The sequence below is a fragment of the Pecten maximus genome, chromosome 7 (assembly GCF_902652985.1).
Source record: "Pecten maximus chromosome 7, xPecMax1.1, whole genome shotgun sequence".
In the NCBI taxonomy this organism is placed as follows: domain Eukaryota; kingdom Metazoa; phylum Mollusca; class Bivalvia; order Pectinida; family Pectinidae; genus Pecten; species Pecten maximus.
In genome coordinates this window covers 45,703,171-45,730,578 of record NC_047021.1, presented here as the reverse complement: position 1 = coordinate 45,730,578, position 27,408 = coordinate 45,703,171, and the positions used below count along the sequence as shown (strand labels likewise).

The window sequence follows — 27,408 nt, the reverse complement described above, 5'->3', positions numbered from 1 at the left end:
AATAATGTGTAAAACCTTGATATAAATGTGTAATTTATCAACAAAAACTGTAAACATTACCTTCTGAAGATGATGACAATAACAATAGCGATGCCAGCGACAACAAACACCCCTACAATACCACCTACTATTGGCCCCGCGTCAACTGTTGGTGGTGGACTTTCGGATATTTTGGCTTGTCCTATTGCAGAGAAAAAAAAACTTTAAAGACTTTTGAATGATTATAAGATTTAAACAAACAAAAATGAATATGCAACATAAGGAATATCTGAGATAATTATTGTCCCACAAACCTATGTATTCAACCTAAAGCTTGTTTATCTACTTGCATATTTTGCCTATTCAGCATACAATAAGTATTTATAGCTAATATAATTTTACATCGGTCTTTACCGTGTACAGCCATATTTTAAACTCGGTGTAAGAGTTTGGCTGGCCAGCACGGGGTTTATCGAGTGTGCCGGGCCAAACTCTTCAACGATGGTTGTTATTTCCCTGTCAATGGAACAAATGGTTGTTTATTTATTTATTTATTTATTCGGTAACAAATTATACGCTGATGTGAAACCTTTTCATCGCGACCTCATTAATATCCAATGAAATATACGTCGATATTGATAACTATTATTTACTTATGCTGCAGTTCTTGAGTTACACATGTTTATTGACAGATATGAAATAATAAATACTTGTATTGCAGAAATGTCCCTTGTAACCAGAATCACATTCGGTCATACATATGCCAGTGTCCTTTATACAGATGCCGCAATATCCACATGTAATGTTGCATTTCATTCCGTATAAACCCGCCTTACATTCTGTTGATAGTCAAAGAAAAAATATTTTCAAAGCACGCAGTTAATATGTTTTTCATTATAAGATATTTGCAAACGCAACAACAACACCATTATCATTATGGTTTAAACAATTGATAACATATGTAATTTTTCCACCAACGCTGCTATAAATAAACTTACCCGTGCATTCCCCGCTTAGCTGATCACATTCAGCACAACTGCTATTGCATGTCATCGAACAGTTTGTACCGTAAACTCCTCTGGTACAACCTAGAAATAAAATATATGACATAATATATCGATGTATCAATATATAAAGAAAGTTAATTATGCTTTTATATACGACCTTATGAGGAAATGCGACGTCATTATCAGAAACATTAATGCGCACTTCCTGTTTGATGTTTAAACCTTTGAAATGCCAAACTCTTAACGTATCGATGAAACGAATACTAAATAACAATTTGCAGTATTTTATAAATACATCATATACATTATCGCTGTTTACTGTTTATGATAAGATATACAGTAAAACTCGGATAAGTCGAAGTCCACGGGACCAAGCAAAATATTCGACTTATCCGATGGTTCGGCTTATCTGGTTCTGTATGCCTAACAAGTGCTTGATAACATGGTCGAAAATAAACAATAAATAATAACAATGAAATTAATTGTACACGATAACAATTATTCGTTTATTTAATAAACAATATTGTGCACGGTTTCAGATCAAAGCAAAATTCATGGGTAAAATTATCTTTGCCACACGGAGTCGTTCACATTACAGCATAATGTTCTATGGAAACGATATATACAGTATAAGAATATAAATGTATACATTGTACTCACATTATTTATCTTAACTTCCGTCTATATTGTTCTTCAATTCAAAAATATGAAACAATAAACAGTTCAGGAAATTTGATCGACCGTACGCGTGCTGATTTTGTATAAAAGGTGAAGGCCGCAGTCGGTGTTTATCGGCTGCATGATTATGCATTACCATGATGTTTTGTAGATAAATATATAAATTAAGTTATAAATCAATATCGGAACTATTTGACGATTTCGGTGGCCATAAGTTAAAACAAATATATTGTTTCCTGTTAGGGCTAGGGACCTACTTGCATGGCAATTACGTTTAATGGGAAATTACAGGCTAAACGTGAAGTTGATGTTTATGAGGGCTGATTGATAAATTGTGAGCCTCATATTGAAGGATCTTCAGTATATATACACTTTGGCCAGCCGTGTTTAGTTGACTCAATTCAGAATTCCTTTTCTTGGCATTTCAGAAAGTCATCAACTGCATTTTAGGGTTAGGGTTAGGGTGCCTGAAATAGCTGTTTTCAGTTTTGGGAAGCGAGATCAGATGAATAAGGCGGATGGTCAATCAATTTACGCATGTGGGTTAATGTTGCATTTATAATTAAAAAGTACAAAAAACGTCATGTTTTAATATTAATTCAATATTTAATGATTTCCCGGTTAGTTCTGTTTGTTTTTTTGATCGGATTTTAATGTTAGGTGTCCAACGTCTTTATCGGGATGTTTTCGTCGTTCCTCGTGTTCTCGCGTGGTCACGTGACCGGCACGAAGGACTACATTAACACTTGGTCGGTAAATATGGCCAGAGCACCCGACCAACGTATTTTCTCGTACAAACAAATATGATACACTTATTCATCGTGCTAAGAAACCGAGAAAAAGTGCTGTACATTCTTCTATTTATTCAAGTATGGTTACATAACGGCGTTGTAAACTAGTGTTAATTGAAGAAGTGCCGATTAATTGACTACTTTTTAAGTAATTTTGACGATGTTTGTCATTTTCGTAAGAGTGTACAGCACTTTTCGTTGTTCTCATAAAATTACCTTCACGCTCTTACCTGTTTCATAAGTATTGATTTAGGGTAGTCGGGTGCTCTAGGACGATTCATAGAGCAAGTGTTAATGTTCATTTTCCAATATTGGAACTCTTCAGTGTTTTAAGTATCGAAATCGGCATATAGAAACGAACAAACGTTAATAAACGAATGCAATGGATCGAAATTAATTCAATTAATTATTTACAGATGATTTCCAAAAACATAAGGTATAGTTAGAAGTTTTCGGCTGTACACATGCAAGATTGTAAATTCGTCACTGTGATGAAACCACCGTCCTCGTCGTTGCCATGACAGCCGATCGAAGCTGCGATCACGAATGCACTGACAAAGTGAAAGTTGAAGTATTTTTCGCAACATGCGGTTTAAACTTAAAATTACATTCACACCTCATATTGATTGGGGTTGTTTAATCATTCCTGATCAATTGAATTATCAGAAAACTAACAAAAACACTAAAAACACATAATGAAGCCTTCGTGTCAGGCAGTGCAGACACAACGCGGGATCTGTAAACAATGTGACGTCATTGGAATGTACAAGTTGCAACAATGTACAACAATGTATATTTTACATGAATACACTAATCAGCAACAAAATGGGACGCAACATTAACCCACATGCGTTAAAGCCACACTTGTGAATGCCAGCAATGGTAATGACAGACTCGTTCACCCTAACCCTTACTCTAACCGATTTTGTCTATTTGGCAAAAGCCGCTTGTCTTATTTAATGTAGAGTGCTACCTAGTCAATACAAGTGCAATCAATGATTGCGAAAGCTCACCGGCGGCAACAATCATACTATGCATTCATTTTTTATGTATGTATAAGCATGTCATTTTGAAATTGTACGTCACATATTAATATCCTAGACCTCTAATGGATGTATAAACAAAATAAGAAGGGTAAGGACTTACAAGCTATCCAAAACTTACCCCAAAAATCTTAAAAGAGGGTTTTTGGGCCAAAAAAAATAAGTCCACTAAATGGTAAAATGCCAAAAAAATCACAATTTTTGTTTGCATGATTTTGATGTAACAGTACTCCTGGACGACATCTAATGAATGCATAAACCAAATTAGAAGGGTGTGCGAGCATAATTTTGGAATTACCCTGAAAACTTTAAAGTGGATTTTGGTGTTAAAAAAGTTAAGTTCATAGAATGGTAAAATGCGAGAAAATCATAATTTTTTTCTGCATGATTTTGCCATAACATTACTCCTAGACCTCTAATGAATGTATCAACCATATTAGAAGGGTGTGAGGTGTATACTTTTGGACTTAGAAGCTTTCCAAAAACTGATCCCCAAAACTTAAAGTTTTGGGGTGGGACGCCGACGCGGACGCGGACGCCGGAGTGACAGCATTAGCTCTCGATTACTCGTAACCGGTTAGCTAATAAACTAAAGAAATGAGACCAGTCCTTGGGTACAAGATTCGATAAAGTCAGAAAATAGTAGGACTTAAAAAATAAGATAACATGTCTTTACAATTGTCAGCACAGTTCTGATCGTAAGTGTTGCTGTATTTTCCTGGGACACATTCTACAGCTTTTAACCAATCAAATATTACTACTTTATTCAGCATATCCATGTCGTTATCATATTCCAAGGAATATTGCAAAGTAAATAGTGCTGATAAGAAAGTAATTCTTTAAAGTGTTTATGTCCCAGATATTCTTCTTTCGCATTTTTCATCAACGTGTTGTTTTGGTCATGTTGAGATGACATTTGGTATTGTGCAGTTAATACATGAACATGGTATCAGATGTTTTTTTTTGCAAAAACAAGAGCTGGCGTCTTTATAAATAAACGATTTCATAACGATAAGTGTAAGGGGGTTAGAAAAAAAGTCTTTCTATTTCTCTGAAATAAAAACGTGTATTAATTTCTAAAGACGTACAAAATAGTCTCCCATTTTTCTACGGCATAGAATAAAAACTCTTCAATGCTCAAAATATAAAATGACATCAAGCAAAAACTCTAGAAAACAGCTGTGATGTCATCCATTGTTGCATGCATATACAGCTATTGTCATGGACAGCACCCTGTAGTTGTCCAATAAGTCTCATGTAACAGTTTGATAAGTTACATGTGGTTGTCTTAAAGTACGAAATAGGATTGCTAAAAGTATAATTTTGAATGAGAAGAATTTGAAATATTACTGGATTGGTCCAGGCTTTTTCAGTTATGTAACAATTTTTGCTATGTACAAGATATGTAACGATTTAATTAGTAAACCATTATATCAAGATTTATCAAGAGGAGAACTCTGACAAATCAATAAATACCATTTCTTCTATCAGTGGCTGCTTTTCCAACTAACTTGTAAAAATATCATCGCTGTTTGAAACTATTTAGAAATTTGTAATTTTCTGCTATAATTATAAATTCTGAAATTGTAAAGCACTCAAAAAATACTTCAATAAGATGTCAAATTTGAAAGTACAGATTTGCCATCAAAATGCTCTGATTTTAGACCTTACTGCGACATATTTTTCAATCATCTATTTTGTTATCATCTGAATATTGAAACATTAATACCAAAAATGTAAAGAAAAATATTAAGAGATTCAAAACTGAAATAAAAAGAAAAAGCAAATACTGCTTATATAAGAAATTATATATATATACAGTGTATATGAGTTAATTTAAGCTAATTATTTTAATGGGATACCAGGCGTTAGTTTCACACATTCAAACAACTGAGACCAATACAATCTTGGTTCATAAAAGAAATGAAATTCTAGGACAGAAGCTAATGAAAGGAGATCAGGCAATATGACTCTTGGTCTATTTATATTGTATATCCGGACTGAACAACTAGGAATATCACACGATTGGTGTAGGCATTTAACAGTGTTATTTACCTATGCAGTGTCCTGAGTCCCTTCTACACAACGTCTCATTACAATTTCCAGGACAGTCCTGATCACATGCATTACTGTACTTTCCAGCAACGCATTCTGAAAGTATAAGAATCCATAATTGATCATAGTTTACTTTTTATCAGATTATAAGCACAATATATAACACGCAATTGTTAAAATTTTGAAGACAAATTTATTGATACAATGAACAAATACCGTGTTCCCGGAATATTGAAATGCGATTTTGACATAAACAGGGACGTAATCGATCTTGGCTGGGTTTGGTTTATTTTGTTTAACGTCCTATTAACAGCTAAGGTCATTTAAGGACGGCCTCCCGTGCGTGCGACATGAATGCGTGTTGCGAGTGCGTATGTGTGTTTTGGAAGGCTGCGGTATGTTCGTGTTAAGTCTCCTTGTGATAGGCTGGAACTTTTGCCGATTAATAGTGCCACCTCACTGAAACATACTGCCGAAGACACCCAGCAGCACACCCGACCCGGTCACATTATACTGACAACGGGCGAACCAGTCGTCCCACTCCTAGTAGGAGCAGCAACTACCATTTTTAAAGACTCTGGTATGTCTCGGCCAGGAGACAGAACCCAAAGCCTTCCTCACAGCGGCGTATTCGATCATCATATACGTCAATCATTCATACGAAATATTATATCTTATGATAGGTTACATTGTATTGTGTATACTATCTATATTAAACAGTAACTCACCTTTACATGATCCTGTGTCCCGTTCACACACCTGGTCCTTACAATTTCCTGAACAGTTCTGATCACAGTTAGTATCGTGCTTTCCAGGAATACAGTCTGTAAAATATAAAGTTTCTCCATAGAAAATGATACTTTATATGATGTCATAGTATTACCATCTTAATTGCCCTAATTGGTTTAATACGACAACAAATAAGGTTCTAAACCACAAACTTAGTCATTTTAATACATGAACATCTCAGACTGCCCAATAGTGACATGATAGCCAATGCTTTGGTTACTATCCTTTGCTCTGATGACTGCGAGACCTGCATGGGTTCCATTATGTTTAGATACATAATGTTTCCATTTAAAATATAGAATTGCTGCTCACCATAACATTCCCCATTGTCTTTTTCACATAGACTATCCTGGCAATTCGTAGAACAGTTAAGTTCACATTTAGGGCCGTACTTCTGAGGAACACAGACTAAAAAAAGGGAAATTAAAGGAAATGATTATTAATTTAACGCATATTAATACAACAACACATAAAGTTTACAATCACAGACAACAAGGGAGGAATCTTCATCTTACCTTGTATCTCTTGGTTGTAAAATGTTAACACCATACAAACAATACATACATTTTATTAATATTCAGGAAAAAGTAGAGAAAAGAAAAAGAAAAAGTAATACGAAACACTAGTATATTACAACTTGTGAATCAAAACACCGGAATTTAATCGAATTAGGAAATATTAAGTATTTTAACCCATGATGTTGACTTAGCAATATTAATGACTATAATCGTTAATTCATTGATGACAATCTATATTTAAAATTTACCAAATTATGATTTCACGAATATGTTCGTAAGTTAGAAAGCTGTTGCTCACCATAACAGTTCCCGTTGACCTCACACAGTCGGTCCTGGCAATTTGTAGAACATTTCTGTTCACATCTAATGCCGTACTGCCGAGGAACACAATCTGGAAAATATTTATAATAACATTTATTTACTTCGTCGAACGTGTGTTATTTTATAATCGGTATTATCCTGTATGTATAAATTCAACTTGTATGTATAATGGTAATAATTTTAATCATATTCTATTGAACACATATCATCAAAGACTTCGACTTCTATTAAAGACTCGTTTGGCCTCAGACCACACTTAAATATTTTCTAAAACGGGTTTTCTGATTATCATATTGTAGAACTATTCAAACTGAACCTAAGGGAGTTTGAAAGTACACGTACATCATTAGCTGCGTTTAAAGGGGCTTTCCGTCGTTGAAATGAGTTCATGCTATAAAAAAGTATACGAGAATCTTGTATTTTTCCCAGCTTGTAAAATACATTAGCTTTAGAGTTATACAACACTCAAAGCCTATTTTGAAAAATATCCATCGCCGCAAACGACTTTTAATAAGTTCACGAAGAAAACGAAAATCGCGTACACAACTTCCCGAGTTAATGATAAGCTAACGGGTAAAAAGGCGAGAAAATGAGGACACGACAAAATAGAGAACGTCATATTAATTCTTCTAAATAGTGGCAACTAGTTTTAAAGATGTAAGCGAGCGAAGGAGGCCGTATTAATCGAATCGAACGAGGAATATGCATTGGTTATGGAAAGATCTGCGGGATAAATTGACAGTTGACGCAACAGACTGACAAGTTCGTAATGAGGTTCTGCTCGAAGTTACACTTGTTACCGTGCTGAAAATTTGGTTGGTTTGGTTTGTTTTTGTTTAACGTCTTATTAACAGACAGGGTCATTTAAGGACGCAGGTTTTGGAGGTGGAGGAAAGCCGGAGTACCTGGAGAAAAAACACCGACCTACGGTCAGTACCTGGCAACTGCCCCACGTAGGTTTCGAACTCGCAACCCAGAGGTGGAGGGCTAGTGATAAAGTGTCGGGACACCTTAACCACTCGGCCACCGCGGCCCCTTCTGCTGAAAAAAATAGATATTGTAACTAGATATTACCTCATCGAACCAAAATAAATGCTTTTACAGGTAAAGTGTGTATTTGTCTTATCTTAAGCCATTTCCTTCATAAACATTCATGTACACATCAGTTTGTAAACAAGAAACACGTGTTTGACGTAGTTTATGACCTGTGACTCATATATACGTGTACTGTGTATTTTCTACCCAATGTCCCCCGAAACTAATGGGTATTTAGACGGCTTTTTATTTTCCTCAACAGCATGAGTTAAACACACTCATTGTCATACTGATAGTATTATTTTGAAGCTAAAGTCATTGCATGTATTTTATTGTTTTATTTAGATTTTTCATTATTATCATGAAAGTATTATTGCTGTTAAAATTGAACATTGGATATACGTCATTATGAAATTCTTAATCTATAAAATACCATCTCGATTTTAGAGAGAACTATTGTACCTTAAAAACAGATGTTGCTGAAAGTCACAGAAACCGTTGACGTTCTCGCAGGACAAGCATGTTTACATTGGACGCGTTGCGTCTGAGGAATTGCATAACCAATTATACTGTATGTGGAGTTGCTCTCTTTCCAATTTCAAGTATGTAGCGGTAACCTATTTCAACAAACTCCAGTATCTCGTTCGTAATTCATTGTAGACTTCTATGCACAACATCAAGATTTAAATGACACATTTGTAAAATATAATATAAGGACTGTGTATTTCTCTTCCCTGTGAATTGATGTCCCAGGTCATTTAATGTTTCAACAGAAAACGAAAATTAACAATTAATAGTTAATTTATTATTTAAAGATTAGATTACATAGCATTTTTTCATGCCTGGGAGTTTATGCTGCACTCTGTTCTGTAGCTCATTAATATTTTGATGTAAAGTATACATTGATGCATATTGTAGCAACTTCATCTTTCTTATGACGTCACATTATTAACAGTCTGCACGTTGCGTCTGCACCAGCTAAAGTTTTATGTCGTGTTCTGAACGTTCTCGTTTGTATTCGGATATTGCATAATGAAAACTAATAACAGTAAACAACGTTTAGAATGAATGATTTTTTAAGAGAAATGGAAATCATCGAGCCCGAAGTACACTTTTTTCATGACATTTGCTGTTACTTTCACTAGTTACTGTTGTGTTGAGGTATTCAACAACACAGAAATGATCCAAAGTGGTAAAATGGGTCGGCGTAATTTTTTTTACCGGGTATCGATTTTAAATTTTTGTTAGTAACTGCAATGAATATTGTTGTGAAATGAACGGTGATATATGTAGCAGTTATTCAACATTGTTGTATATGTAAGTGTATTTGGTGACTATATGTGCCTTAGTGTACAGGATATGGTGATCAATGATAGGATATATGAGATGGATCGCACACAATGTAGCATCTTCGCTAGGCAGGGCTTCTGATTGTATTACACTCCAAGACATGTCGGCCGATATAGTCCTCAGCTCTGGCTCTCTAGCGGTTATTTGAAATAACCACCCTTTCAGCTTGAGTAAGTCAACCAATCAAAACGAGAGAATCACTGCGCCACTTCTTGACAACCAAATTAAGGTGGAAAGATATTACTCACCTATACAGTTTCCCGTTGACTTTTCACACAACTTATCTTTACAATTTGCAGGACAGCTCTGATCACATTTGATTCCGTATTTTCCAGCAATGCAATCTGAAAACATAAAACTTTGCGAAATGATTATCATTTGAACGGATATTATTTTACTATTCACTGACACAGCAAGGTAAATAGTTTGAATAAAAATTTGAAGTTAGTTTTACGTAAAACGGAAATCACCGAGCCAGAAGTACATTTCCATCATGAGATTTACTAGCACTTTTACTAGTTACTGTTGTCATGAGGTATTCAACAACACAGACAAGTTCCAAAATGGTAAAATGGACAGTCGTTATATATCTTTCCCTGGGTATAGATTTTTTTAAAAATTAAAGCCGCAATGAATATTGTTGTGAAATGAACGGTGATATGTGGTTCAGTTATGAAACATTCTGGTATATGTAAGCTTATTTGTTGAATATATGTGCATTAGTTTACAATAGGTCGTATTAAATGAAGGAATATACGAGATGGATCGCACACAATGTAGCATCTTCGCTAGTCAAGTCTTCTGATTGTGTTACACTCCACGATCCCTCGGCCGATGTAGTCGTCAGCTCTGGCCTTCAAGCGGTTATTCGAAATTATCGCTCTATACGCATGACATTTTCAAACAATCAAAACAAGCCTTACACGTGTTCTTCATCGTTATGTTAACAAACACACATGGAGACGTGTGTCATTTTGATGAGATATGTGATCCATAACTTCCTTTTAGTTCATCGAACACTGTGAGTGTTTCCCCAAATATCATACGTCACTGTTTTTAGGTAAACTGCAATTGCATATTCGACAAGGTATCTCCGTACTGGGCGCCGCAATATTTGTTTACTTCAAAACCAAGCCTGAATGTAGGACGCGATTTGATTGGATGTCGTGGGATTCCAGGGCGCGACGCTTTAAACACGACTATATCAGGGTCAATGGGGTGTAACGCAATCAGAAGCCTTGGCTAGCGAATATGATAATGAATTCGAAGTAACCTTGTACTATTAAGTGTACCCAGCAGGCGACTTGTTACGTGATTTCAGAAAATCTTCCCCAATGGCGCCCCAGGTAGATCAGAAAGTTACCTTCATCTCTTTCTTTTGTAGATATATCTATATGTGTGCGACACATCTCATATGTCATATTATTTGTAATGAACCCCTGTGCAAAATCGGAAACCTGCCAGATCGTGCCGTTATATATTCCTCACCTACTGCGTTGTGCATTGTAGACTGATCCACAATCACCGTGTTTATGGAAAATATTTGCATGGTACTTGTATTTGATGATGACACGAGTTAATTGCATATTCATAGACATAGTGGTATTTTCTCATGTTAATTTAAAAAGTACAACATTGACACGCATGTGTAATGTCTAACTGACTCATACCTAAACAGGCGCCAGCGTCCTTAGTGCAAAGACTGTTGTTACAATTCGAGGGACAAACCGAGTTACAGTAGGAGTCATATTTTCCTGGGGAGCAATCTGAAAGGAACGAAAGTGTTTAAAATATATTTCACCATTGTGAAATGCTCGTTCATGTGGTAGACGTTGTGTATTGCATGTTGACGTTACGGTGTAAAACACAAAAAATGTCTTCTGCGGCATATCTGTTGAAACAGGCATTCTGACAAAATGTTTTAAAAAAAAACAAGAGGCGAATGGGCCTTGACGGTCACCTAAGTTTCGAAATATTTCAGTTCATTTAATTGACCCTTTTTAGCCCCACACATCCGTCAAAGGGGTCAGTCTTGGCCAACATTTGCATACCAGTAACCTGTCATCCCATTCTGATAATGCTAACAAAAGTAGAATTTTTCCAATAAAAATCAAACAAATGATAGTCAAAAATGTTATTTCGCAATATAAACTACAGTTAAGTTTACCCCTTTCCCAGGAGCAAACATAAGACCCCAGGGTCATTAAATTCGCAATGCTGGTAAAGCCCCTTAAGACCTTCCATCTATGCAGATAATTCAATTCTACCTTCTTATGGTCTTGAGAAGAAGATTTTTCAGTCAATTTGAACCTTTTTTGCCCCGCCCATTAGCCACTGGGGCTCAGTCAGGGCCAATACAATGTATACCATTAAACTGTCATCTCATGTCTATAATGTTAACCAAGTTTGACTGAATTCCAATACAAATCAAACAAGTAATAGTCAAAAATATGATTTCTTTATATAAACTATAGTAAAGTTTACTCAAGCGTCATGAATTTCACAATTGTGGTAAAGCACTATAAGACCCCTCCATCTATGAAGAGTGTTTGATCCAACCCTATGGCCCCACCCCTGAGGCACCTTGAGAATGGGGCCCATATAATTCACAATTTTGATTGACCGTTAGCCATAGAAGCCTTGTGTAAAATTTCACTGAATTTGGTTCTGCAGTTTTGGAGAAAGAGTCGAAAATGATAATTGTTTACGACAGATGCACGACGCAGGACGCATGCCGACGGACAAAGGTGAAATAAAAATAAAAAAACTGGGTTATATTATACTTGTCAAATCCAAGTTATTTTTTGTGTTTTCCTGTGTACTCCGCGGTGCCAACATTTTGTTTACGTGCGAAATATTAATGGTACATTCATCTATGCATGGACACGTCAAGTAAAAACATTTTTAAAAACGTTTGTTAAATTGAGCCTTCCGTTAAACAATTACACCAGTAGCCCAGTTTAAATTGGTTCACAAGTTATCTCAATTGTGATACAGGAATGTCGATATTGTATATGTGCTTATATAATGGTAACTTACAGAAACAGGCTCCTGTTTTGGAATTACAGTTACCACCATAACACGCTGGTGGACACAGAATGTTACAGTTTCCGTCGCCGTATTTCCCTGCTTGACATCCTGTTTGAAAGACAAATGAAAGCACGTTAGTACATACATTGACAAACGAATCAATTTCCCTTTCCCATCAGATTGTTTTCGCATTAAGCATCATCTACAATACCCCGATAAACATATTATATAAGAAACGCAGTATAACGTAATCCAGCCTCATTATATAACATCTATAATCAGGTAGAGCTAAGGAACAACTATATTTTCAAACCAATTATGCCATTGTTGTTCACAAGTTATCAATAGAAATTCTCGTATTTTTGGAGGAAAACAAATAATGGACGCAGATATGACCGGATATGATATGGAATTATAGGGGCCTTTCAGGTTATGCAAGAGGAAATCCGATGGCCTCATAGCTCTACATGTTTTTGAATCATTGATTAGATTACTTGAATTAATAAGTTAAGATAGTAATTTTTCAGCGAAGAAAGGCATTATCATATTATCATACTGATAAATATTGAATAAAGTGAAAATCCAACACAATTTAACGTTTATTCAACAAAACTTTAATGTATTATAACAGGGGAACCAACTACTGTTTTACCCATATTTATCTTGTATGGGTATGTAGAACATTAATGAATCAGTCAAAATGCCATTTCTGTTTAAATAATTGTACAATCTGACATTATCTGAAAACAATTATATTTTTCCCAAAACGTTTGACAGTTTCATATTTTTTTTTCTGTGTATGTACAGCAGATTTGAACTAGGAAAAAACTGTTTTATTTTAGAAAATATACGTTTTACATAGCATCACTTCATCAAATCATGTATGTCAGCCATTAACAGACAGAATCATACTCACCATATACTTGAACTTCACAAAGCTCCAATATTGCATAATCACTGTACCAGTTGTATCGTTTTGGGTTGTTTCTGTAGTTGTAGACTGTCACATACCGACCTACATACGGGCACTGGTGTGTCACCACCAGCTGTACAGCACTTTTAGTACTACTAGTGTCCTGAAAACAGGGGACGCCGTCTGTCGGCGTATTGGTGGTATTTGATACATAAAGCTCGTATCCGGCTAATCTGTGCTTAAAACCATCTGAAGAGAAAACAAAAATCAGCAGGTAGACAACCACTTTAATAGGCACGGATGAGGATAAATGTAAATGTAAATTTTCGAATGTTATCAATCCTAATCTTACATCTTAATCGGACTTCGTTACAATTCAGGCTCATGTAACATTTTTTTAATTGTACATGATTTGAATTATGGATCGATCAGGTTGTCTTCTGACAAAATAGTGCCTAAATATTCCTGTTTGCTAATCTTTTTTTTTAAACTTATTGACAAAACGTTTGTCGCAACTTTCTCAGTGAATATGTCTTTAAATTGTTATGTCAATGGGATTTACTTTAACCTGCCGAGTAAACAGTTACGTAATATAACATGTTTGTGCCGATATCTTCTTTAACTTTTAAAGCGTAAATTGTTTATTAAATGATCTGAGTTACAATCTAATATAAAGTAGATAGTTTTCCTGACTGTCAATTGAAAACTGAGTATTAAACGGTATTTAACCTTTGAGTCATTTTAAAGTAATGTTTACCAACTCACCTGAGGCAGTCTAGTTAAGACTTTTGTTGGAAACCTCCGCATGTCACAACACACATGTATATGGTATCGAGGACTTATTGTTATACCAGCAAATGATTAGTATGACACCAAAAACAAAGGTCCAGGGTTGGATGTAAACACAAGATATGATAGGATCAGCATATAATGTTTCCAACAGAAAGGAATTTGTCTATCTTCGCCGAAGAAAACGATACGTTTCTTTAAATAAATACTAAATAGCACATTGTTAGAATATATATTCTTTTTTCTAAATTAGGATCATGAATATATATTTCTTCCGATAAATACATATTGTACACTCGATGTTTTCAATTTCAAATTATGTTCTGTGTAGATAGGACATTTATGACTAATTCCAGTGAAAGTAAAAACAATTGGGAAGAATTTACTTGAAAATGTATCAGACTAAAGATAAATTTGAGCATCACGGTCAACTCCACATTTTACCTGCTTTAAGAATCATCAACAAGTTCAAAAAGACAAAATCATACTTCACCATACCATACAAAGTTAGACACATTCTATTTCAAAATGAATACGTTCTGATTCTTATGGGAAGCTTATTTGATTACGTAGAATAGACCTTGGGATGTCTTTCAGTTTCTTCTATATATAGTGACCATGTGTTTGCTTCAAATAACACAATCAATCAATCAATCAATTGGTTGGATCAAAGTGTCATATACCACATTTACATAGTACAAGTATATAGTTACAAAGTATAAAACAAACTTTAACATCGAGGATCAGTCATCTGAACCATGACGAAATATAAAATATTGATATCCTTAAAAAAACTGTTACAAAAAGTTATATTAAACAATTAAAACCAATCACAAATTTCAATCTAGAGAGCAGGTGACTTGGACGTCCCCTACCTATAGAACTATCTGAAATCATACTTATTACGAGGAACAATTTACATGTTATGAGCCTCGTATTGAAGGAGGTACTCAAGGATGTTCTTTTAAGTCGTACTATTCTCTGACTGTATAGGGCAGTGTACCCAGGGACTGTTCTCATTTGGTTAGTTATATCGACGAAGTAGCACTTTAAAGTAAGCAAAGCAAGCGGCTTTTGCAAAATAGACAATATCGGTGAAAGAGCAGTGATCCAGTATTTGCATAAAAAACGAAGGATATCCATCATGATATGGTTGCAACACTAAGGAAAGATGCCCCTCCATATGTTACAGTGAAAAGGTGGATGGCGGAATTAAAGCGCGGTCGAGTATTGAGGATGACCCCCGTGCTGGAAGGCCTATCAATGTTTCAACGCCAGAAATGGTCAATAAAGTTTATGATATTGTTATGGCTGACAGACGAGTCACAGAAAGATATATAGCCAGTAGGCATTTTACAAGAAAAAGTACATTCCATTCTGACCGAGGATCCGATGGGGACAGTTAATCAGAAGCACACCAGACGCAAACTATCGCGTGCTAATCTTAACCTTCTTTCGAGATTTGCCTCTGTGGATCAAATATGGGTCCATTATTTTACCCAGGAGGCCAAACAACAATCGAAACAATAGAATCATCCTGCCTCTCCCTCCGCTTAACAAGGCAAAGACTGTTCAATAAGCTGTTGATAGATTTTCTTCAAAAGGGAAAAACTTACAATCTCTTCACTTCTGAGGCAGTTACTGGAAAATATATAATTTAATCGCCCCGGAAAACTCACTTAAGGTGTGTTATTCCACCAGAACATTGCTACCTGTTCACAAGTCTGTCATTGCCATGGCTGCCATTCCCGATTGTGGCTTCAAATTGATTGAGCATCAGCCTTATTCAACTGCAATTGAGGCCCTTAATTACCGTTTGCAAAAGTGTGACTCACAACTTATCAATCAATCCTCGTTCATATACATCAATTATTAAAAGACTTATTTTACAATTACTGCGTTAAAATGTCTTTAAAAGAAGTATGGAATGAAATGAATAAATACACATAATAAAAATATGTCATACATAAAAACATAGCTCTCTTTTTCTATCAGGGCCGCGGAGAGCCCTACCAGCGGTACCCTGAATAAGTGAGGAACACTAGCTAGACTCTACAGTATCGACCGCTTGCCCGATCTTATACTACATAAGCAGCAGAGACCGCTTATAACTATATGATTTATGATAAGCGTGATGATTTAACCTTCCTAATTGTTAACAATTCTTTTCTAGATGGTAACAATCCAGCTTCCACTACCTACAATTCTTTTGTGTTCCATGATATTCGATATTCAAGGATTTGTTCCCATTATCACGATTTCCGATACAGATGTCGACTGCTAATGGAAAAGAAAACAGAGCCAGTATTTGAGTATGGTTAATGAAGACAATGGGGGAGTTTTAAAGGCATTGTGGTCGCAGTTGGATATATTCGAGTTCTTCGTGTGATATGAACCAGACGTGGTCAGGTACTTGATAATATGCCTGTTGTTTCAATTATCACCATCCTACTTATTTAGGGAATTTGACGTACATGTACTCTGATGGGATCTTAACTTAAGCTTAATTTCCAAGAACACCTACTTCTATTCTTCTAGCACTTTTCTAACGATCTCAAATTGATGATTCGTGTTCATACTTCTACTGTTTTTCGTTTATTTTGAGTTACAGTTATATATCCGCATTCTCTGCTGTTTTTCGAAAATTGTTTGAAAAGCGAAGATTTCTCGACCCTTTACCTTATTAATAGGAATACCATATTTTTCTTTTCTTTTCTTCTAAAATATTTTACAGTGCAAATGATATCATAGGTCATGGCGATACAATTTAACTATTTCTTTTTTAAGTTATTATTATAGAATAATATATTGTTTAAATGAGTTTAGTAATAAGGCTTCTCTACATCGAAGGAAATAAATCTTATTAATCATTATTTTTGATGGAGACATTATACTCACTTCTGTAGTATATTATGATACTAGTAATCGTCATCAACTCGCCCAGATCAACACGCCACCAGGCCGTTGCTTGTCCAGGTGCCGTATGTGTACAGCAAAAATTCCCTAAATTTGTACTTGTACATCCATCTACAACTTTACTAGCTATATATTGCGGATTCCCCTGGTTACTACTTTGTTCTGTTGTTTTATTCACGGCAACGTTATCTGCAACAAATGGAAAGTTAGTTGATACAATACGACTGATGAAATCGCGTTTTCTCTAGAATCAAAAACGATCGTTGGTTTTGACATATCTTATTATATAACTTTTCCATGACTTGGCGATGTGATAAAGAATTTAGCTTCCTTATTTTTCTTAACCAAAATTATAATATGATATTTGTTTTCTGTCCATTTCTACTAGTTCCCTTCTAATTATATTGCCGATATCCTTGATTTGGTAGCTTAATAAACATAGCCACCCGCTGCATCAGTTCATGAGTCGTTTAAAATGCATATAAAATCTAGCACAAGATAATGTGGTTCTCATATTATTCAGTTAAATGTTTAACTGTTATCAACTGGTAGTATACTGTCGCTATGAATACAATTTGGATGACAGACAAATAGAATGTCGCCCATAATTACTGAAATCTCCAATCAGGAAGTAACCTAATCTACCAAACATTTAGTTGTGTTACAATCAACATATATACATGTGTTTTTTTGTTTTAACTAGTTTCAATTTGTATATTAAATATTTACTTTCAGATATCACAGTATTAAATATGTAGAGCAAGATCAGGATCAAACATCTTTCTACAACAATATTTCTCGTCGCCATTATGAGTTTAATGGCGACTCCACATCAACAAGGAAGTTTAGTGTATGTTATTTAAGTTCTGGAACACTGCCTTCAACTGAACAACTATGTAAACCTTATAATAGGCTGTTTTGTATGTACCGCTCTGTTAAATATTTAATGCGTGTGTACTGGGGTTGCATTCTACTATATTTCGATCCACAGGTACACAAATGTAATTAGCATTCCCCTCTGACGAAGTGATGGCAGTATTAGGAGCGCATAAATCTAACGATATTCAACATTTACAGTATGATATTAAGTTTTACTGAAAAGCAATGTCGTGAACAGTCTGGGTCAATTTGAGTAGGGCTCTCTTTTTGCTAATTGGTGACTTCCCGACTAATCAACATACGGGAGACCCGTAACATGCCAGAGCAATTAGGGTAAAGTGTTTTGCCAAAGGTGATTGAACTCCAATTATGCATACATGTTATCATTTTAGCGACAGGATCTGTTATATTTTTCTTCATTTTTTTCCTGCATTGAGTATGTGACACAGGGACCCATTGTTCGCTATTTACATTCTGAATAGCTTGTATAATATATGACAGGCTGTTATTCGACACACTGCAACATTATACCTATTATAGAGTACTTTCCGTATAGAGTGTACCTCTGAGCTCAAACATTTTCAATTTCTCTGTAGTGAAGTTTGGTAAATTTACACATTAATGATATTATATTTGTATCTTTGAATATACAAGGAAATTAAACATACGTTATCAAACTTATAATTAGATCATTCCATAGAAAATTGAATAACATACATTTTGCAAGATAGCATATTTACATAATTTTAGAGAGAAAGAGAAACCATGTCTTTGTGTCGTCAATTTGTGACCATGTCTTTGTGACGTCTATTTATGACCATGTGTTTTTATCCTCTTTTTTCGACCATGTCTTTTAGTCAATTATATATGACCGTGTCTTTATGACGTCAATTTATGATCATGTCGTTATGACGTCTATTTATAATCATGTCGTTATGACGTCTATTTATGATCATGTCGTTATGACGTCTATTTATGACAATGTCTTCGTGTCAACTTTGGTTTGGTTTATTTTGCTTAACGTCCTATTAACAGCTAAGCAGGAATAGCAACTACCATTTTTAAAGACTGGGATGTCTCGGCCAGGGGACAGAACCGAAAACCTTCCTCACAGGGGCAAGCGCTCAACTAAAGGCCAAAAGTGAGGCATTGTCAAAGGAGACTTGAGGAAGAAGAAAGTTGGTAAGAAAGAAGAGAAAATATAATATCTCAAATTTAGTCGGCTAATATAAGATCTCAAAGGGCCTGTTTCCAAAATGGCCCCTTCTCTGATTCAAATTACCTGTTGGTGGTGCATTGCCCATGCCGTTGTGGTCACAAATCTGTAAAGTATAAAGATTTAGGTCACCTGGTTTGTTTTTATGGCTCCTCAAAGTTGTACCTTTCAGAAGCTGTCTAAGTGTTGATAAAATGTGCATGTTATGTAAAATATTAATGAAAATCTAATCAAATGATGGTCACCGTAACGAATACATTCATGGCATGATTATGACAAAAAATCATGTTTCCATCGCGCCATTTGGCTGTTTTATGGAAGAAACAATCTCAAAAATGCCATTTTCGATGATAACATTTTAGACACAAAAACTGTGTTTTTTTAGAGAACACAACCTTTTTATGGGCGATGGATGCAAACCCAATTTTTATCCTATTAAACAGTACGTAATATGCTATTGATGAGAGGAAAAATCATCAACATGTAAGTGGTGGAACATTTTCAAATCTTGGGTTGAATTAGCCTATGGTTGAATTGCCGATTTTCGACTTTCTCTAGATAATTAACAAAAACACGAGAGTATTTGCTCGGTATGTTGAGAATATGTACACAGATATGAAAAAAAGTGAGAGAAACACTTTTTCATAAAAAAAAATCCAAGATGGCTACTTCACAAGTACCCGTGGTTGAAGACATTGGCTGACAAATAGACAGAACAACAAACAAAACGTGTTCCTTATGATTTTGTTGGTTTTCGCATTTACGGGAGTGTTCATAGCTACGGGCGATTGTATAATACCTATATTTATAAGTTTGGTTAGTCACATGGTAACGGGGATCTTTCATATCGAGCCCCAAACATACTTTCGACATATGCACTCCGTTGCCGCATGGAAAACTATTTCAAGTTTTGTCGGAATTTCTTCACCTGTGGTTGTAATGGTCTATGGTTTTCCAGCGCCCTGTAATACCCAAGGTAGTACAAGATACTGGAGATGTGCGCACACATTCCCATCGTCCTCTCTCCAACTGGGCACTGGCAGTAGTAGTCCTTTATTGGTGCCTCATCATCGGGTGAAACGGTGAACCGTATCCAAACGTTATATTTCGTTTGGCTTTTGTGTCGAGAATGTATTTGACATCGTAGAAGGTCTGGGGAGTGCTGGTAAAGCCACACCTCATAGTCTCCGTCATAACTTAAATGTTCGGCGATGTAACCAGGAGCCAGAGATATCTGATACGTTCCACATGTAATGGTTCTCAAGTAATCGAGATCGAGACGGGGAAACAGTACGGAAGATGCATCCATCTTGACAAACTCGGACCTTGCCCGTCTAGATAGATCCGGATCTGACTTGACTCTCTGAGCTAAACCATTCGGTGTTGTCAAACGGTCCTTCATACGTTCAGCCATTAGCCTATCTTTGACATCTCTCTCTGGAGATCTCTGGTAGATCGGTCCTCTAATACCATTCAGACAGGCTGTGACGGTTCGAAGACATTGATAAAGCTGTTAGACACCAATTGCGTTCGGAAGAACGTCCAGTGTTTCAGACGACCATGATAGGATTCCACAATCCACCTCGATTTGGTGATAGTTCTGTCAAGATTTGCTTGGACGTCAGAATGTTGACTTTGACCGGGTTTCAGGTATGAGGGCATGCTAGCATTAAGGCCAGAGGCTTCGAGAACTGGTAGGACATCTCTAAAACCTCGGTCAACGACAACATTGTCATCTGGTTGTAGCCAAAGAACTAGCTTGTCCATGACTTTTTGTAATTGTAGCATCATTTTCGCTGCCAGTGAATGATCCTACTGTGTCAAGAATGTAGCCATCTGGTAAGGCGATGCTCGTGAATTTGAGATAGTTTCTCTTCTTCTGGCCACAGTAGGACATTATCTGGAGCTTGTGGTTGGAGCTTTTCTGGATATAAATATAGGTTCCATCTAATATGGCAGTGGCTTTATCTCCAAAAAATGCTTCCGAAAAGACAGTATTGTGCCCGAGCAACTGTTCTCTTGTCAAGTGATCCGGACCTAGAAATTGTGGAACTATCGATGTGTCTAATGCCTGTACTATGGAGTGGAAAGTTTTGGACACACTTGACTTGGAAATTCCAAAAAGAGAAGAACACTGACTCCAGGAAATGTTGGTTTTCAGTTTTACCCAGAACAGTAATAGAGCATCGTGTGTAGTCTTGGTATATATGCCAGATGAAAGATATGGGGAACAGTGCGAGTGGATTTCGAGGAACTGATCTTTGGACCAACCTGTCCAGGCCATGCATGCCGAGTCATCAAGAGAAGAAAAGCTTATTGCAAGCGCAGACTGGTTCTGTGAAAGGACGTGCGACACCTCTAGGAGGTCATTAATGATTTCGGACGATTTTGATGGTAACTGAGATTCCAAGAAACCTCTACCATCAAGGACAACCTCTGTAGACGGATCTAAGTCGTTACCAATAAGGTGAATGGAGCAGACGCGGGATGAGGTGGGACACCACAGTTTGTGTGAATAGATCAGGTGATGTCTTGCACGTTTTGGTAAGACTGATGATTTTGTTCCATTTATTGCAAAGGTAACAAGACAGAGACAGCATTTTGTGTGTGAAGATGATCCATTCAAAAGATCATGAAGGGTCAGCAACGGTAGGATATGGGACGGGGAGTCGTCTTCTTCCTCTATTTCCTGGTTCTGCTCGGGTTCAGGTTCAGGCTGATTTTTGTTCGAAGATACTTCATGTAGCACTTCTGGCAAATAAGTGCTTGTTCCTTTGCTGACATCAATTCTTGTTGCACCAGCGTATCTAGGAACCATTTATATTGTGGACTATTTACATTGCGTGCACTTCTGTTCTTATTGCCACTATGTTTCTTGAAGTATAGTTGACAGCCTTCTCCAACACATTTACCCTACATCTTGAAACAATAACGATTGGTTTATGAAGCGTCGATAAAGTAACAAAATAGCAAGCCACCGATGATTGCTGTAAACAGCTAATACATAGTAGTTTGGTACAATTATGCTAAAATGTGTGATAAATAACGAACAACCAATTACACAAAATAACAAGACAATATAATAAATCACATTCAATACCTCCAAGAAGCGCAGAATTGATTGATTACTTAGAACAAAATAAAGTATTTCATATGGATAATCTATCTATTCGATGTGGCGTGGTCGGCAGGCACAAAGAAAGTGAGACAAGTCAGGGTCCCAACCCTGACAGAGCCACAACGCTTTGGAGATGGGACAATAAAACAAGGAAAGTGAGACAAGAATAGCTAGCGTCGAGTCAATGATTCCGTAAAGGTATAGACAAAGACAAGAAGATACGGATAAATGTACAAGGCCACACGATCAGAAAATTCAAAAGAGGACAACTTGAGATAGAGCAGTATTCATGTATCAGGGTGTCCTCAGTGTAAATCTTTATATCGATACTGTTTATTTAGTCGTTAGATATCATAAAACTGTCATGAAAATATCCGCTCTGATATTCAATATAAAATTGTGTATATAATAAGCTATATAATAGGGTTTCAGACAAGGTTGTTACTCATTTCCCCCTTTCTTTCAATTTACTGTAACAGTGTCATTATTTAACGACATTTGGGTATTATTTAGATTTATCTATTTTTGTACTACTGTGTATGTACAGGCTCTGTATTTATCATATGTATATGTGTACGCAGATGTACTGTATGCTATTTATATATATATATATGTAAAGCTGTTTGACAAGTCAGAGGTCAGAGTTATTTTTATAGTAGAGTGACCATGGGTCAATGCGCACCCGCGCGTTTTAGGGTAGCGTCACTCCCGTACTAGGCACCGTTGTGAGTGGACGTGTATATGTTGCGTCTATATATTTAGCGCATCCGTGTTGTACCAATCTACATCACTGTGAGTATTTCATAATTTCTAACTTTAATGTATATTGTATTGTATGAAGTAATATTTGGATATGTTGAGCGTCAATTATTTCCTTTATAAATTAATTGAAATCATTAAATTATTGGTAAAGATTGTCCAGAAATTGAATTTCCCGCCACTTTGTTATTAATTATTCTGTGTGGATAAACGTTTTGGTTGAACTGATAGGCGTTATGCATTTAGCCTTTTATATTAAACATTGTAGTTAGTATACGGTGCCAGTACATGTTAGTAAATATTGTTTATTTTATTATTGTAGCATTTATATGCGCTGTAATATTGTACGGGTTGTCTCCCCGGGAGTCGAGCCCTCTTCGTCAAATGAAGAGGCAGGTTTTTTTATATGGCTCCATTTATATTGTGTTGGTAGCATCATTTTTTAAGAATATCCATGTACATGAGAAATTGTCATTGTTTGTATAAGCGTTACGCACTTGCTACTTTGTCAGATCTGTAATGTGCATAGTTCAGTTGTAACGTTTATGATTACGCCTGGGTTAGTAGGTGTTCTTGAATCTCAGGCTCTAAGCGTATGCTTCCGGTTGCGTCAGGTGCGTACACCTGTCGTGTTATTGTGGGATGGATTATTCTCTCATATCTCGCCATGTTGGATAGAGTTTGCCCATGTAAGATAGCTATGTAAGATAAATCTATCTTGCATAGCATTTCACGCGCGCGGAGTAATCTGCGTTCAAGGGGGACAACTCTCACAACGTCGTCTGCTTGTGTTTACATCCGACAATATCGTCGGTTTTGAAAGGTTGGACTTCACTATAAAAATACATACATTCTTAGATAAATATATATCATATCAGCAGTAAAGCAATAGGGCTACACGGTTAAACAATTAGACATTTCATCTGAGCGAATATATAACTCTGTTACTGTAGACTAAGCTTACAGGCCTGTTGTAACAGTTACAGTACAGTACAGACTTGCCTACCCGACAGATTTGTCATTTGTCATTAAAAACATGTAAACACACACAATCACCTGGCAATGACAGGAAGTAAAATAAAAGCCATACATAAAAAAAATATAAAAAAGAAAATGTCAAACATCACAACCTATGAAATGGTTCCGTTTGCGTCAGCAGGGGGGGGGGGGGGGGGGGGGGGGGGGCTGGAATTTGTTTAATCTACTGTACTGTCAGTAACTGTTAGGCCTACTCAGTAACCTGTGTTTGGAAGTTGGGAATTGGCTCTTAAATGAACGCACATTCGGTAAAAATGACACCCCTCGATGTTCATATAAAAACATTTATTCTAATTGTAACTCAGAGTCTATATTTGTGTAGAGTAACCATGAAAACTAACTGTCATCCTAGCCTTTCAATATGATCATCGTTATCGACTGACCTTACTTCGTCATTCCATCAAGACAACCGGTTAAACACATATAATCCTATGTCACAGAAAAGATCGAATACTCGTATAGAGTCACTGTTCGCTGGTTCACACACGAAGTTGCCAAAATCACAGTGAATTCAAAATTACCAGCCACGAAACATCGCCGCGTCATGGCGATCGAAATCGACATCACTCTCAATATATCCTTGAACTGGAAAACTCATTGCAGCGTTGGCTTTCAGTATTGTTGATAGAACTTCTTTTTCTCGGATGTTGACAATTTGATCACGGCCACGTAAAAGTCGGTCAAGTTACGGTAATTTTTATCGGCGAATTGTTCATTCGTTCATCACTTAACCACAAAATGAATGAAATTTGTGTGCAAACTTAGTTTGCCAAAATAGGGTATGATCTTTTAGAATATTACAAGCATTTTTAGTAAAAACGTCAAATAAAGAAATTTAAAAAATGAAGAAAATGGATGACTGAGGGACACTTTCGCCAGAAATTCGGTAATGTTATAAGAGAAAAAGACTCTTTCATTATGTATGTATATTACATATACACATATGAAAGAGTCTTATATTCCACTATATGAGATCGTCTCTTTAGCTCGATCGGTTGAGCGTAAGACTAGTAAGCCAGAGGTCCCGGGTTCGATCCCTAGCGGAGGCAGTGATTTAAATTTAATTAATCCTGCGCTCTGTTACATTCCAACCACATTCAAACGGCGATATGAGAACGTTCCACTACATAGAATTAGCTGATTTTTGGTACACATATGAAACAAGTAAAGCTCTATCCGATTTTGTGATGGAAATTTGCATCCAAAACTATATAACGGGAGAAAATTGCAATTTTATGGCATTTTTCTTCATAATTGTGTCTCTGCAAGTGCATTTTCATCCGAGAAAATTTTTGTTTTATGTTTTATGAATAAACACGATGTTTTGGAAATATTTATCAAAAGAAATTTATACTATGTTGCGAATTACAATTTCGAGATAACCGTCTTTTATTTAAGACCTTATGTCTTTGATGCTCAAAATGACAACTTTATAAAAATTCATTTTCACTGACATTATGAAATCTGGGTGTTGGAAAGGTGTAAAATTATTCTTCGGAAAAGAAAAAAACTGTAGTTGAGCTAGATAAGAAATTATACGGGGGCAGGCTCCTATGGAGAATTAACATTACTGGAAACAGGCCCTTTAGTCGCCTCTTACGATCATGCATTGGGTGCAGCAGGTAAGATTCTTACGCCCCAACGACACATAGAATATTAGAATCAGACTTAGAAAGAATCAATGCATCGTTACGTAAGTGGCTTGTAGTTTTTAATCCAACTAAAGCCAAATCCATTACCATAAGTAGAAAAAGAAACCAACCAATTCGCCCTAATATTCATATTAATCAAGTACCAATAAATACTGTATCTTTCCATCAGCATCTCGAAATCTTCTTTTCTTTCAACGGTAGCTGGTCTGACCATGTTAACTACATTATCTCCCGAGTCTATGATATGCATGCGTATGTGTGTTTTGGGAGGCTGTGATATGTTCGTGTTAAGTCTCCTTGTGATAGTCCGGAACTTTTGCCGATTTATAGTGCTACCTCACGGAAGAATAATGTTGAAGACACCAAGCAGAACACCCCGCCCGGTCACATTAAACGAGCAAACTAGTCGTCCAACTCCCAAAATACTGAGCGCTAAGCAGGAGTAGCAACTACCATTTTTAAAGACTCTGGTATGTTTCGACCAGGGGGCAGAACACAAAGCCTCCTTCATAGGGGTAAACGCTCAACTGAAGACCAAAAGTGAGGCATAGTCAAGTGAGACATTAGGAAGAAGAAAGTTTTTCAGAAGGAAAGGAAACTCACGGTAAATCACGCGACCGGGCAACAGTCCATGGGTAGCATTCACGGTTAATCATGTTTTATAATTAATCTTTTAGTCAAAGTTGGTTAATATCTATTTATATAGTGAGTTGACGATATTAACGCTGTAATACATTATTTGCTGATGACACTTCCCTTTACTCTATTGTAGATACCCCAAATCAATGTGCTAACTTGTTGAATGATAGTCTTCGAAAAATCTATGACTGGTCTGTTCAATGGTTGGTTAAGTTTAACCCTCACAAAACTGAATCTCTCTTCATAGTTCGGATGAACTAGGATGAATTTAAATTAGACACGAAATGTCTTCAGACTTTGTTCTGTCCGTATGTCAGACCTCTGTTTGAATATGGTGATATCATCTGGGATACATTGACTATCAGCCTGACTCTTTCGAGAGAATTCAGCTAAAAGCGACAAGAACCATCTTCCACAACGCAGAAACGACTCTCATCTGTATAACATACGTGCTGATGAATAAACTTGTATAAGAAACCATTCCTTCCCCCATCTACTGACTTGTGGAACACTTTACTCCCGGATATCAAGAATATCCCTTCTATAAGTAATCTAAAAAATACCTACACAGACACTCCCCCATAATACCTCCTCATTACTATTTTGGAAAACGAATTGATCAGGTATCATCATGCTAGACTTAGGATGCCCACCCTTATAGTCGAAACTTAGTTGAAAGTCTTTATTGTTCCTGTAGACAGGCACATGAAACTACTGACCATTTCCTTCAGCTCTGTCCCAACTATACGGCTATAAGGAACCAGTGTTTTATAAAATTAACCGAAAACTACAAAGAAAATATCGTCAGATGCATCCAACTATTTATTTATAAAACTAAACGTTTCGCATTTTAACAGTGCTGTTACACGGTCCATAGATGTATATCTATATGT

At 36.2% G+C, this 27,408-nt stretch overlaps 1 protein-coding gene across 2 annotated transcripts in view; it reads right to left on the bottom strand.

Moving 5' to 3' along the window:
• Window positions 1–18,040, bottom strand: part of LOC117330979 (receptor-type tyrosine-protein phosphatase epsilon-like) — a 34,239-nt gene extending 16,199 nt beyond the window's left edge. The window contains exons 1-13 of one of the 2 annotated variants that reach the window (XM_033889575.1): window positions 17,944–18,040; window positions 17,197–17,403; window positions 13,513–13,758; window positions 12,606–12,704; window positions 11,237–11,332; window positions 9,815–9,910; window positions 7,159–7,251; window positions 6,655–6,750; window positions 6,282–6,377; window positions 5,554–5,649; window positions 978–1,067; window positions 690–818; window positions 61–181 (exon numbers count right to left, since the gene is read on the bottom strand). In XM_033889575.1, coding sequence (XP_033745466.1) covers window positions 61–181; window positions 690–818; window positions 978–1,067; window positions 5,554–5,649; window positions 6,282–6,377; window positions 6,655–6,750; window positions 7,159–7,251; window positions 9,815–9,910; window positions 11,237–11,332; window positions 12,606–12,704; window positions 13,513–13,758; window positions 17,197–17,403; window positions 17,944–18,022 — 1,544 coding nt within the window. In that variant the 5' untranslated portion in view covers window positions 18,023–18,040. The remainder of the gene's footprint in view (window positions 1–60; window positions 182–689; window positions 819–977; window positions 1,068–5,553; window positions 5,650–6,281; window positions 6,378–6,654; window positions 6,751–7,158; window positions 7,252–9,814; window positions 9,911–11,236; window positions 11,333–12,605; window positions 12,705–13,512; window positions 13,759–17,196; window positions 17,404–17,943) is intronic. The other variant, XM_033889576.1, reaches the window with a different exon arrangement.
• Between the last annotated feature and the right edge of the window lie 9,368 nt (window positions 18,041–27,408).